At 51.8% G+C, this 14,459-nt stretch overlaps 1 protein-coding gene across 3 annotated transcripts in view; it reads right to left on the bottom strand.

The window, feature by feature from the left end:
- Nucleotides 1-3,599: 3,599 nt before the first annotated feature.
- USP31 (ubiquitin specific peptidase 31) overlaps nt 3,600-14,459 on the bottom strand; it is a 30,772-nt gene continuing 19,912 nt past the window's right edge. The window contains exons 16-18 of one of the 3 annotated variants that reach the window (XR_003531712.1): nt 12,334-13,889; nt 6,224-6,300; nt 3,600-5,765 (exon numbers count right to left, since the gene is read on the bottom strand). Coding sequence is in view for 1 of the 3 variants with exons in the window: in XM_027667949.1 (XP_027523750.1) it covers nt 12,349-13,889 (1,541 nt within the window). In the remaining 2 variants the exon portion in view is untranslated. Of the gene's footprint in view, nt 5,766-6,223; nt 6,301-6,554; nt 8,078-11,823; nt 13,890-14,459 lie in introns of those variants that run through there. The other 2 variants (XR_003531711.1, XM_027667949.1) reach the window with 2 other exon arrangements.

The raw sequence follows: 14,459 nt of genomic DNA, 5'->3' as shown, positions 1-14,459 counted from the left end.
AACAGCCACCACCATTCCAAAGCCTTCTGCTCCAGGAGCTCAGCAGAGCCCTGATAGCCTGGGAAATGGTGGGCAAATTTTGGTTATAATATTTCAAATCTCACAGGGTACATGAGGATCCATCCAATGCTGGCACAGAAAGGAAAACGTTTCCCTCACCGCTCCAGACAGGACATCTTTGCTGTGCTGACAGTCCCCCTAATTTAATTATCCTTGCTCCAGCGCCTCTGTATCACCATTCCCAGGAGGCAGGGTTCTCCAGAGGCAGTTTCAGGGCCTGTTATCAGTGATTCCAATTTCATTGCAATTCGCTGCCATCCAAATGCAGGACAGGAGCTGTGGGGCCAGCCAGGATCACAGGCACCCGGCTGCCATCGGTGGGTGGGTGGGAAATGGCTCCTCTGGAGCACCTGGGGATGGATTTCAGCCTGGGCTTCTGCTCCTCACAGGGGATGAACCTGGTGGGCACAGCTATAGTCACACCCTTGGCCAGGGCAGTGGCTTTGAGATGGAATTTCCAATGACTCTCCCAAGGGTAATTCACACCCTGCAACAAACAGACGCAATAGACAAGCGAGAAGGAAAAGGCCCCTGGATTTTTAAAAGACTTAGTAACAGCAAGTGAGGGTGATACATTATTTAAAGGTTTTTCCAAGGAAAGAAAATAATTTCAGCTTAGTTAGCTTTTTAGGACAGCCTATCAGAGAGCAGGGAGCGCAGTGCCGCGGGCAGCAGGGTGGGCGCTGGAGCGGGGTGATGCACAGAGCCTGCTGCCAACGGGCATGTGGCACTGGGACCAAGCACCACGGGGCTGCAGGTCCCACCCAGCACCTGTGGCTCTGGCCAGAGCACAAGGGGACACAGGGCCTGGCTCCATGCAGGGGTGCCAGGGACACGCCGATGGGTGCGGTGGGAATGCAGCAGTGATGGAGAGCGCGGCACAACGGGCACTGTGGCGCTGGGCACGCTGATGAATTAGGTGTCAGCAGGTTTAATCCAGAGTCATTAGCCATGTTGAACACTTGCATATCATTTGTTAAACTAATGGATCGCTGGAGGTCATTCAATAACAAGAAAGGGAGAGGAGGGTTATTAGTTTTTATCAGACGTTAATTGGCCAAAATCGATTACCTGTTTGGCACCTGCAGTGTTCTGGGGGTGTCTCTCCCCGCAGCCCCCCAGAAGGCAGAGCAGCTCCTCCAGGGTGGACCCTTGGGCCGATGCCATTGCGAGGGGCTCCCGTCCACCTGCTTCCCACCAGCTTGTCCCAGGGACTGACGAGGGGCACCCAGTACCCCAGAGCAGCCTGCACCCCCAGCTGCCTCTGCCCAGCCCAGGGCAGTGCTGTCAGCAGTGGCCCTGTAACCCCCCTGGCCCTTCCAGGTTCCCCAGTTCCCCCCATCTTCCTAGCCCTCCCACCTCCCCTGGCTCCCCCAGTTGTGGCACAGAGCAGCAGAAACGAGCTGGGAACTACTCAGGTGATGCCACATCTATCTAACAAGCTTCTAAATGAAAACTAGCATTTGGACTTACTGCATTCGGGCTCAAAATTTGATTACATTTTTCTACAGCTGTAAATCTGCCTCCCTTTCTGCAACATTATTATTAAAGCCAGTATTGAATTGGTGGTGTGATACGTAAAATTTCAATCCTGGCTTTGACATTCCAGGAAGTTAAAAACCAATTACAGTGTGTGCTTTGCCTCAGGACAGAATGAATCATTGAACACAGCCACTTCACTGAGAGAAATTAAAGGTTGAAGCAGCAACATGGGAAGGTATTAAGTTAAAAATCAAAGGTCAATTAAAGTAAAACTGAGTCTATTTTATTTTTAATATTTTGCTTACATTTTCATTCCTTTCCGATGAACAAGGAGGTAAAATAAACCTGCACTTGTATTTATTTGCCAGGTAATAAATCCAGGCTGAAGCTGGTTTCAGAAGCTGAAACACAGGTGAAAAAAATCCCAATAACCAGCATTAATCTAGCTGCAATGAAGCCAGCACAGCAACAGGGTAGCACCCACCCCTACAGCAGAGCGAGGGGTCCCCATGAGACACTGTCCCCATCACCATCACCCTGAGCCCACAGGGCCCCACTTGGCCCCAGAGATTGGCTGTGCCATGCTGGGACAGGCAGCACCAATTGCAAAAGGTGTGAAAGAGGGTCAAAGCTGGCACTGAGAAGTGCAAAGAGCTTCGTGTCCTGCAGCCAGCACCTCCCTTGGGCCCGCTGAGCACAGCAGGATGTGCGGGGTGGGGAGCACAGCAGGTCCCACGGCACAACCAGCATGACCAGCCCCACCACACAAATCACTTCACAAAGCAGTGAAGCCGCTCTGCTCCCTCCCTGACAAGGGGGACTCTGGAGAGACGTCACAGCCCACGTACCCATCCAGTGCCAGGGGGAACCAGCACCAGGTCCCTCCTAACCAGGCACGACAGGAGCCCTGGTTCGCTGGATCCAGCGGCCGTGCAGGGGCAGGATCGGTGCTGCCTGTCACCAAAGCAGCAAACAGAACAGGGTTATCTGCGAGCTGTGGCAGGAGCTGCTGGTTCCTCCTGTAACACAAGGATTGGAGGTATTTCCCTTGCTTGGCAGGAGCCTGTCAGCACAAACACCTTCAACATGGATTCTAATAGATAATCCATACCTTGAAGTGCAGTCTATCATCTGCTTGTTACCCACGATAAATCATTCGCAAAGTATTAAAACGCTTAAAGACTGTCACAGGGGCTCCAGGAATTGCTTTGCAACAAGCACAGTCTGCCTGTTAAAGGAGCAAATGGATCCTCGGTGGAGCCGGGCAGCGCCAGTGGACACAGTGTTATTTACAGCCTGGAACACAGAGCGGTGCAGTGGTGCTGGAACTCTCCTGGCGCCTCTTACCACTGCCGAGACAGTCTGATCCCAGCTCTGGAAACTAGCTAAGGCCATTAGGAAACACAACCCCTTCTCCAAGGAGCCAGTTCTGTGAGATTAAAAACGGGAGCACAGGCACTGCCGACTGCGGGGTACTCACATCCATACCGAGTGTGAACCACAGGGAGGCACAGAGCTAATGTATTCCCAGACAATTTAGGCTCATTTCAATAAAACCAGAATTAGACGGTAGCAAACAGCAGGGAGAGCAGCTGTTACAGCACCGAGACACCTAACACAACACCCCCTGGCACTGCGTGACACAGACAGCACATCCAGCCCAGGGAGAGCAGAGGTGGCTGGGCTGGAACAGTGACAGGGGCCACCTGCTCCAGGGACCTGCTCCCCGGGAGCCCCACATCCCCAAACCTGCAGGGACACACAAGCAGGACAATGACCCACAGGTCCAGGAATCCACGATCAGCCCTGACCTGCAAAGCCACCAACGCCCATCACCAGAGGAGTGCAGCAAAGGGGCCGGGGGAGCTGGAGCAAGGACATGTGAAAGGGCTGGGGGGATGCCCAGCACCAGAGCCCTCCATCACAGCAGTCCCCTGCCAACCCCAGTCCCAGCCTTGCCCACCGGCCACCAGCTTCTATCACCTACAGCAGCAAGACCAAGCTCCAGGCAGGAGGTGACACATCATGGACCCAGGTCCTGTGGCATTTTGGGACAGGAGACCCCAGCCAGACCCTCATCCACCATGGGACGGGGCACAGGAGACCAGAAAAGAGACCCCCACACCTTCAGAAGCCACTCAGGCCACCCCTACCCACAACATGGCCCAGCCTGAGGGACTTTTAATGGTCCCCTTCCCCCATCACACCCTGAGCCCCACACCTGGGTACCCACTGTAAACTGGTAAATATACCTGGGAATCAGCCAGAGGCTGGTGTCAGCATTTCTTATTAAAAGCTGGGTTTTTGCTCTACGACAGACTAGTTTTATGTTCCCATAAATTGCCAACAGTTGGTCAGATCCCCACAGAGCCAGGATCGATACCCAGCCGAGGGGAAAAAGTGCTGAGGAAGGAAAAGCAATACTCCAATTAGAGCAAAATTTAAGAGTCCAGGGGTAGGGGTGACAGTGCCTAATGTGTTACAATTTATTGATGGTCTCCCAAAGATTGGGTTTTGTTCTGGCTCTCAGAGGCAGCTGTTAATAAATATCCAGCCAGGCAGCTGCAGTGACTCCCACCTCCGTCCACTGCACCCTTGGCCTTGCTTGGCACAACCAGTGACCATTCCCACATGGTTCTGCTCCTCCAGCCAAACCTGGGGTGTTCTTGGCTCCTCTGGTTCATCTGTTGGCAGAGAGTCTCCACTGATGCCCCCTAACCCGGCAGCAGGCAACCAACAGCCTACATATGGGTGTATGGGTGCCCACCAGCCCCAGACCAGGCTCTGGGGCACAGGGGCCAAGGGAACGCCTGGCACGGCCCCACCAGTGGTGCCCAGGGACACCTCCATCTCCCCCAGGGTGTCAGAAATCTGTGCCCAGATCTGCAGTAATCTAATCCCAATTTAGCACAGCATAATCCCAGCCCAGGAGTGACATCTGGGAGCCCCAGCCCTGGGCTCCCCTCCAGACACAGCTTTACCCCCACTGAGTCCTGCCCTGCTCTGTCCTCACTGTGCACCAAGCACCTGCCACGGACCCTCAGAAAGAGGGAGGCAATAAAATTAATCTCTTGGAGATCAAAGTTCTCACATGTTTTTCATGGGCCTCTTGCTCCCTCCCAGCAAGGCTGGGGAACAGCAGCAGGCTCTCTGTTAAATCCCACAGCCAGAAAAACCCAGCTGGATTGGAGAAATGTTGGCAAATATAATAAACACAAGTACATTAATTCTGCGAAGCCTTTGGCTATATTAATCTCTCTTTAATGTAATCACCTATAAATAAGTGATGACCCCATGATTTAATACGACATCTGCCATCCCCATTTCTACACAAGAAGTGAAGCAATGCCTCTGGTACGTGGTGTGTGCGTGACTGCCCAGCACAGCCACCAGCTCCTCAGCTCAGCACCCAGGGGCTTGGCTCTGGCTTCCTTTCCCAGCAGGATGGATAGAAACACAGACCAAAGCTGCATGGCAGGGGCTGGTGGGGGCCATGTGTCCCCAGAGGCCCAGGGACCCATGGGGGCAATGGGTGATGCAGCACAGCTGTTGGCAAACACACCATCAGCATTTCTGTAACCAAAGCCGGGCAGTGGGAGATCAGGATGGCCGATTTGGGGACCAAGGGGGATTCAAGGACAGCTCCCACCTCGGTGAGCACTGAAGGAGCATGGGGCATGCACCAACAATGCTGCTGACCTGTGCCAACAGTCCCCTCCATGCAAAAACATGCATGGAGGAGGGAGGAGAAGAGGAAAAAACCCTTGTGAATCAAAAATTGTGTTGAAAGGTGAGTTTGTGAAGCTTGACCCAGCCCCTGCTGCACCAATCCGAGGGCTCGATGGAGCAGGAGGATCCCAGTCTGCAGTGGAAATGCCCTCAGAGAGCTCCAACCACATTGTCTTCCATTCTTCCCCGTTCTTCAGCTGACCACTAAAGCATTTTGCACCCCCTTTGACCTGAGACTGGGCAGCCCAGCAGCCACGGGCATGGTGCCTGCAGCCACGGCAGCTGGAGCAGCTCTCCCAGCCCAGGGGGTCACCTACAGATGACACATCAAGGACAGTGGTTTCCCCTTCAGCAGTTGGGAGCAGCAGCCCATCCTCCTCCTGCCTTGCTCCATCCTCATCCTCACTGGGCAGGTGGCAGGAGCAGCCCATCCACATATTCCCATCCGGCAGCCACACACTCTCCTGGGTCCAGAGCCACCAGTGCACACCCTGCTGAAGGAAAAACAGAGTTTAATTAGGACAGACCTGGAAGAACTTCAAGCCTCCAGTCTGGTGACGGCAAGAAGGGAACAGGCCTTTGGCCATGTTGTGGGCAGGGGCAGCCTGAGGGGCTTCTGGAGGTGTGGGGGTCTGGCTGGGGGTCTCCTGGCCCCAAGTGCTGCAGGGCTTGGATCCATAAGGTCCCTTCTGCCTGGAAGCTTGGTCTCGCTGCTGTGGGTGGCAAGAGCTGGTGGGCAGCAAGCAGGGATGGGGCAGGGGGTGGCAGGGGACTGGTCCGGTGGTGGGAGGCCCCCCAAGCCCTTTTATGCAGGGGGCTGAGCCCAGACATGAGGCACGACAGGGCAGACAGAGAAGACCCCCACCTCTGCCTGGGCAGGTGTGAACCCCCAAACCCCAAAGAGGAGCCAGATCACATCCCCCTGCCCACAGGGCTCCTGGACCAAACTCACCGGCACAAAGGCCCTGGTGCAGGTCCCGCACCCGCTCTGGGACCGTGGCCGAGCGCCGCAGGGCCTGGGCTGATGGTCTGTGGAGAGAGAAGCATCAGGGACAACGTGGGGGAAGGGAGGAGCCCGTGTCTCTCCCACCCCAGCACACGTGTCTGTGCCCAAAACCAGGCCTCTGGGTTTCCCCAAAGGAGCCCTGATCAGGGCACAGGGGGAAGGTTTCCAAGCCCGTGCCCCCATCCCATGCCCAGAGCAAGGCAGGGAAGAGCATCCCGCGAGCGGGAACACCCGAGGCTGGAGCCTGCAGCCTGGAAAAACGCTCACTCAGGCAGGATGCCTAGTAATAAATTTATTGTATTTTATTACATATTCCCCTTTTTGCACTTAATTCCAATTCCTCATATTCAAACTCTTCTTTCTGAAAGAAAACGATTTTTAACATAAAAATATAAATTCTGCATATTAAAAGTGCATACACCTTGAATAATAAAACATACAAATAAATAATAAAGGCATTGACACAGTCTCATGCACTTGTCCTCAAATAATTTAAAATTTATGGTACAATGTTCAACCCCAAGTAAAGACAGCCTGCTTTCCAATTACTGTACAGGTCAAAAACATTAAAATACAGAGGAGAATATCAAAGGTGTGGGCAAACCCCACGTCCCTGTACCAGGTACAGTGATGTGACATGCAGTTTGAGAACTGTAGATATTCCAGTGTAAAATCTGACATTGTGTCCAGACGAGAAACTGCATTTGCAACAGGACTTAAAATTCAATTTTAACCCATGGTGAGGCACAGGTGGTGAGCAGATCTGTACAAATTCATACCTGGAAGGCCACTGGACAATAATGGAACCACTTGTGGCCTGGATTCCCTTGTGTCACCCTACCCAAGGCAATAGAGCACCTCCAAAGGGGTTTATTGCACTCACAAATGCCACCGAGCCTGAGGCCAGCGTGCATGTGCTGCAGGGCCGAGTGAGCCAGTTACACTTAGTTTTAATCTGTGTCGTATTTGCAGATAAATTGAGTGCTATCGCCTTTATAAAAACAGAAGAGTCCCTAAGCCTTTAGACCTAACAGACATTGTACAAGTCTTCATCAGGTGCTTTTCTTTTACAAAATAAAGCTCCTAACTGCTTTATGGTGCTTTTGTTGAGAAAAACATGTAGGACTTTCATCTCACCACAGATTAAAACTAAATTTCAGTTCCCTCCACAAGTAACATCAGATACTGCCAAATTCTTTTGGATTAGTATGCAAATGACAAAGATACAAAAAACCCACAAAAAAACCAAAAAGCAAACGAAACCAACAGTACAATTATTTGGAATGTCATTTCCAAATCCCCTCTGTGCTGGCTGACCGAGGGGAGGGCACTGGGCCCATGGGGCCAAGGACCAAGAAGCCCTCACGGGCTACCCCAGCCACGCAGTGCGGCCACCCTGGTGGGACCCACCGTCCAACAGGACATGGCTCAGACCCACCACCACGGGGTTCTGGAGCACAAAGGGAAGCCTAGTCACCCCCACGGGCAGCTGGGGCTCTCCTGGGAAAGCAGGCAGAGCCCAGATAGCAGTACGGGCAGCACACCAACAGCTGGGAGCCGCTCCCCTCGCACGGACACTCGACAGCAGCTCTGTGAGTGCCCGCACAGCTGCCTGCCCCCCCGACAGCAATGAGCTTGCCTACATCCCATGGAATGGCAGGCTACACACGGAACCCTGACTGGGCCTGCTCTGCTAAGAAAAGAAAAAACAACACAAAACAGAAATCAGTTGTTCTTGTTTCCCCGCTCCGATCCCTCTGACCTTACGCTATGCTCCAGCCTTGTCAGTAATGCAGAATCCTGCAAAGGAAAGAGTCAAAGATGTGCAAAGGAAGCAGGAACCCAGGGACATGCTCCTGTGTGCCAGCAGCAGCTGCACCACCAGGCAGTGGCACAGACTCCAAGCGGTGCTCCGGAGCCTACGGAGCGGCTCCAATGCTGAGCACAGCCACGGCTGGGCTAGAGGCTTGCATAGTTAGTAGGGACATGCATCGGGGACAGCAGGGCCATGCAAGCTGCCTGGCACCGAGAAAAATGGTTAGTCATGCTCAAGTTTTGGCTTCGGAAAGCAAACCCCTGCAGCGACGGCGGATGAGGGCACTTGCAGTGGGAGAAGTGCAATTAAGCTGCTAGCTTTCTATCCTAAGCATCTTGTTTTTATTAAGCCATATTTGATAAGTCTGAAAGGGTTAACAATTTATACACCCAAAGTGAGACACTTACAAGTTACAGAGAACTGCAGGCACCAAATTGTCTATCAAATGTGATTAATACAAATAAAAGGTGCCTCTTTAATACACGTCATTGAAAATGTGCTTGTAACTTGAATACTACTAAACTATCCAAAAGACACAGCCCAAAAAGGGTAAAAAAAAGTCTCTAGGTGACTCCAGTAGGACTTGAGCACTGGAATGAAGGCGCTGCTCTCCTGTGCCCAGAGGGCCAATTGCAGGAGCAAGTGGCAGACTAGGGACGTGGGGTGAAACACAAGTCATACACACCGGCACAGGTGAGTCCAACCCAAAGCTGACTGAAAACACGATGCCCGGAAGCCTGTTCTGCCTTAGAGCTCACCCAGCTCTTTAGGAGCAGGGACACTGCTGAACCTCACTCTTCCCATGTATTCCCCACCAGTGTGAGGCTGCCCTGTACACCTTTGCTCCCCGGTTCTCAGCACAGGTGTCCCAGACCCCACCACCCCAGCCAGGCATGGTTGTGGTGTTGGCATCTAGGACTTGGCAGATCTCTGTCTGGAGTGTTCCCTGGTACCATGCCACATGCTGACAGCTGGACAATGATACACATGGACAGGAATTCCTATACCTGAAAGGACCAAGCAAAGTCTGGTTCAAAGCAAGGAGAAAAGACTGATGTTGCATTTCCCCAAATCCCTTGAATTAGGGCCTGCAATAACCTACATTTAGTTTCAGAAACATTTACCTTACATCACTCATGGAGCCTTGACTGTAACAGCAACAAGGCTTGGATTGACACTCACAGTGAACAGTGTTTCCTGGACCCACACCCTTCAACCCCCTCCCATGCAAGGAAGCTTATTTACCACCAAAGATCTGTGACACCAACAAGCAGAGGTGCAGAGTGAAAAGTGGCTGCATTCCCAAGTGCTCTGTTACAAAAAGACCATGGAACATGGACTGCGCTTCCCAGGGACCACAGGCGCACACCTTGCACATTTTGCCCAGTGCCTGCCTTATATTCCACAAACACTCCAGTGCACCCTCGTAAGTCAAACTGTTTTGCTTGAGAACACGGCAAGTCAAGCCCTCCTGAGCAGAAACCCACCACAGAGGAGCAGCATCCCACTCTCTCCGAGACAAGGGCACTGACACTGCAGCCCCTCCTGCCCACTCGTGCTCCACCGCAGAGTAAGGAGCCTGTGCACCAGAGCTGCTGTTCTAGAGGGACAGAGAAATCCAGTTTGGCAGGATACAAAGAACAGATAGTGCTGGAGTTGGCAGCAATTCCCATCGGGAATTATGGGGAAAGAGAGCATGATTACATCTCATGGGATTGCAGAGGTTCAACTGCTTTTATCAGCTGCTGGAACACCCGGACCTCCATTCCCCTTCTGTTCAAATGGGAGCTCCAAGGACCATTCTCTTGCCCCAGATACAAACATTGAACTGGCATTCAGTGAAAACGCCAGTTTGGACATGGCTTCAAATTCCATTCAGCCCAGGCATGCAGCACAGGAGCAAAACCACCTCAAAACCCACACACCAGCTTCCAGTTCAAACTCCTTCAGTGAGCGATGGCATGAAAAGAAAATGTCAATTGATAAAAATAACCTTTCACAAATGTCCATGGCAAAAAGCACAGAAACTAGTTCTGTCTATTAAAAAATCCCAACCCGAGTCAGCACAAGCCACCAGAATTACATTCTTGCTACAAGAGTTGTTACAAGAGAAGAGCCAAGACAGTGTAAGACCTTAATACAGATAAAACCTTAAACAAATACTTCAACATCAACATTTCAGGGAGTAATTTAAGTACTACAACATGAAGCAAGTCTTATCTGCTCTGCTGGATATAACAGAAAATAATCCAAGAATAATCCAAGTCATACATTTCAGAAGCAAGCAATGCAATCTTTGCTTCTTGTTGCTGCAATAAATGAGACTGAAACACCTGGGAGAAGGAATGCATTGAGAGGACAGTGACGATGGGGTTAGAACTGTCAGGGCACAGCACCCAGCACGGCGTTACACGTGCAGGCTGCAGGCACTGCCAGGATGCAGTGGGACATCTCTGGGACATGGCAAGGGTGACACTGCAGCTGGGCTCACCCTCACAACCGACCCCAGCTCTGTGGCACCCCAGCTCAGTCTCACACACACTCTGAGGTGCCAGCTACCCCCAGCCCTTGTCTCCCAGGCTCGCTGAAAGTGCGTGGTGAGCAGAGAAGTGATCACAGAGCAGCAAGGTGCCCAGCAGACCTGGGGGCAAGGCTGCCTGCAGGGCCAGCAGCACCTCAGCAAGGGAGGAGGCGGCGCAGGCCAGTTTGTTACACTGACAGCACAGAGCACACTGCCTGGCCCCAAGCTACACCCGGAGAAGCTCTGCCATCGGACTGCACAACAGGAACAGACCTGGCTCAGAACAAGGCGTGCCCAGCACACTGCCCAGCACACTGCCCAGCACGTCACGACCCACACGACAGACTGCTGCTGACACGAGCGATACGCAGCACATCAGTACAAACTGTGGAATTTAAAACAAAAAGATTACACCACATGTATGCAAAAGAACTTGAGGAATCCACCTTAGAAGGAATCTTACAGAACTTGAGGAATCTCCTCTGTAAGAAGGGCATGTAAACAAAGTAGACGTAGTGTTTTGACCCTGATGGAGGCTGTCATCCAAACAAGAAGGGGACCATTTTGCTGAGGGACACGTGGCAGCCAGACCGGCAGGGAGGGGACAAGCATGCCAGAGGGAGGAACATACAGCACTCTGGAGAACAGGAAAACTGCTCCAGAGGTTTGGGTATGGCCCTTCCAATCCCTACAAAGGGGCCTGTCAAAGCATGCTCAGAGAGGGCAGGACCACACTTGATCTAAACATCACCTCTGGAGATAATGGAGGCTTAATCACAACACTATGATAAGGGTATGAGCACATTAGGAAATGCTTCCCAGGAGTTTAAACAGGAGGGTCCTGAGAGTATCATGGCCATCCAGGCGTGTGGACACAGTTCTCCTATGGCACTGCTTCCACAGCACCTCCACACGTACGAGCTGGCCACCAGCTGCTGCCCAGGGATTTCTTCTGTCACTTAGTAGAGTGTTTCAGAAGAAAATAGTTAGAGGACAAGGCAGAGGTTGCCTTAGGTATGGACAGAGCAAAACTCTTCATAAACTTAGTGACAAAAAATGCACGTTACATTTCATGGAAAAAAACACAAACTTCCTTCTGTTGGAACGTAAAAATTAAATCTATTACACAGACACACACACACACGGACACACAGGTACCTTTCTGTCCGTCACTAATGCTAGTCCCTCCTATACTGGCTGAGTATATACCTGAGAAACAACATTAGTGTTGAAATATTGCCCTTTAGAAAGCTTGAAAATGGAGGGAAGCAGGGAGAGAGGGTTGAGAGCAGAAAGAAGCGGCAGTCTCTCCAGATTCCTTCGCATCCTCCACAGCTCGGAACAAGGCCATACACCAGCGTGGACACAGCCCACTCGGAGCAAGACCAAAGGAATATCAGTTCACAGCTCTACAAAGCACACAAGTGTCAGTACAACCAGGGGTCAGATTCCAACCCTCGAATCTGTAGAAAGTTGTTGCACTTTCAACAGAGACTCCTGTACAAGTGCTATGGGACAGCTGCATTCAGGTTCAACAGTGACTCCAGCTAGGCTACTTGCACCAGTGCTGGCTGACTGTGGCTATTTGGTTTGATGGTAGAATCAAAAGGCGCTTTAACAACTTGCAGTTAACTTCTCCTCAAAACATACATTAGGCACATGAACAAAAAAAAACCAAGAGCTCAGAATAAATTAGCTTTTCAGCAGAAGAAAAGACACCTGGATTGCAGCATTTCACTGAGGTTCCAGAGAAGGCTGTACAGACACCTGCATGCTGGAAGGTAATTTTTTCAGCGGCTTGTTAGCAGACTGCTTGCCACTGGAAGGAGGAGACTGGACTCCAGGATCTAGCTGGGAAGACTTGGACTTGCGACTGGATAGCAGAGAATGTTTGTTGGGTGTGGCATCCTTTGAGACAAGTTTTTCTTTTGCAGTAATGTTGGCATTGGTTTGGGAGGCTGGCGGGACACCACCTTTCTCTGGTTTGTCCTCCAGCATGTTTTTACTGCTTGACTTGGAACTGACACTCCCTGTCTTTTTTGAGAGCATTGTTGTCTTCCCCAGGTCTGCTGACCTCCGGGTCTCCTTCTGCCTTAAGGCTGATTTAAAGAAAGACAACCCCTTCTCTTCTGACTTGCTGTCCCTCTTCAAACCAGAACGCGCCCCAACATTTGGAGACCGCAGGTTGGCCATGGAGGAGCTCCGCACGTGCTTGCTGTCCACGGCCCTGCTGTCGCTCCTGGAGTGGCTGATCCGCGGGGAGCTCGTTCTTGAGCTGCTGGTAACGCTTGTTTTATCCGACCCCAGACTTATCTTGGAGCCCTCCCTGCTGAGGCTGCGGTCGGAAGTCCGGCTCTTCCCAGTGGAAGAGCCCTTAGTCAATGAGCCTGATGGGGTTTTCTTGGCAGCTGTGGAGGATGGAGAAGAACCTGACTTTTGCTTCTGTTGTGCCGATGGGACAGATGCCTCCAGTGGCTTCACGCTGTGATCCTTCCTAGCCTGAGCAGGAGCAGGAGACCCATGTCGCCCACTGGCCCTAGAAGAGTCTGTCTTACTTCTAGACCGGGAAACTTTCTGGGAACTCTTCAGTGGAGGAGAAGAGTGAGAGACTTTGGTCTCTTGGGTAGACAAAACTGTCCTTCCCTTCCTCAAACTTTTGTCCGGCTCAGAAGCTCCCTTGGAGCTGTGACCCTTCTTAGGGGTGTCACGTGCCTTCTCTGCAGCCAGCCCCGTCCCACCAGGGGCTTTCACCTCCTTCACCGGGGAGCTGTCCACAGAATCGCTCTGGTCAACAAAGGCGATTTGATTGTTGTTATCAAAAGGATCCAGAGCAGGGTGATTCCTCTCTGGCTGCACAGAGCTTTTACCACACCCATCTGAAAGGTCTGAGCTAGATGTCCTTACAACAGACTCTTCCCTGAATGCCCCTTCCATGACAGCCAAAGGGGCTCTGCGAGCCGTCCTGTGCTCTCGCCGACCACTGTCACAAGGCTCCAAGTAGCTACTGGAGAGATTCCTCAGGCTGCCAAAACACGAAGTGGAGACTTTGTCATCAGCAGCCTCCCCGATCTTCTCCAGCGTGGAAGCAGAGGTGTGTACTGGGGAATCTCCAGAGAAGCGCGACGGGGAGTTGGAGCGGAACTGGAGTTTTGCAGAGAGTGACCACGAGGGCCTGACACCGTTTTCACTCACTGCCAGTGGGCTGGTGACAGAGGATCTGGACGACAAGCTCTGACGCTGGACACTCCTTACAAATGGTCGAGTTGAAAATCCTCCTGCAGAGAAAGCAAGCAACAGTCTTAATGTGAAAGCCAAGCCTGCAGCTGCTTTATCCCACCCATCCACATTTCCCTACAAGAGCCAGACAGCCCACCCACACCACACTATGTCTCTCTCCATGCCTGCTGCAGGCACAGCTTTTTGGACAAAAGCTGAGTAAGAAATCCAACAACTGTTATTTGCCAGTGGTCAGCCAGGAGTAACTCTCTGAAGCCTGTAACTGAAAACCCAGATTCTTCTCATCAAACACAGGGTTTGCACCTTGGAAGTCCTTGAAACTGGCAAGGGGTTCACCAGCTAGGATTATGATTCTGTATTAAAGAATATTTCCCAGAGCATCATGTGAAAGGCAAAGTGGGATTCCTACCTCTAGATCAAGTGATGTATTTGTATTTACAAACTCAGAATATAACTAAGCATTTTAGAAGTGTGACTTTCATGGTCAGATCTGACAGTTGTTACAGTGCTGCTGCAGGGACATGTCCACACACTTCCAAATGCCCCAGCTGACCTGTGAAGCTCCACATTCTCAGAAACTACAAGGCACTGTGTGGAGGAGCCAGGCA

The sequence above is a fragment of the Corapipo altera genome, unplaced genomic scaffold (assembly GCF_003945725.1).
Source record: "Corapipo altera isolate COAL_440 unplaced genomic scaffold, ASM394572v1 104b, whole genome shotgun sequence".
Taxonomy (NCBI): Eukaryota; Metazoa; Chordata; class Aves; order Passeriformes; family Pipridae; genus Corapipo; species Corapipo altera.
The sequence above is the reverse complement of the archived record's forward strand: the minus strand, read 5'-3'. Positions and strand labels throughout refer to the sequence as shown.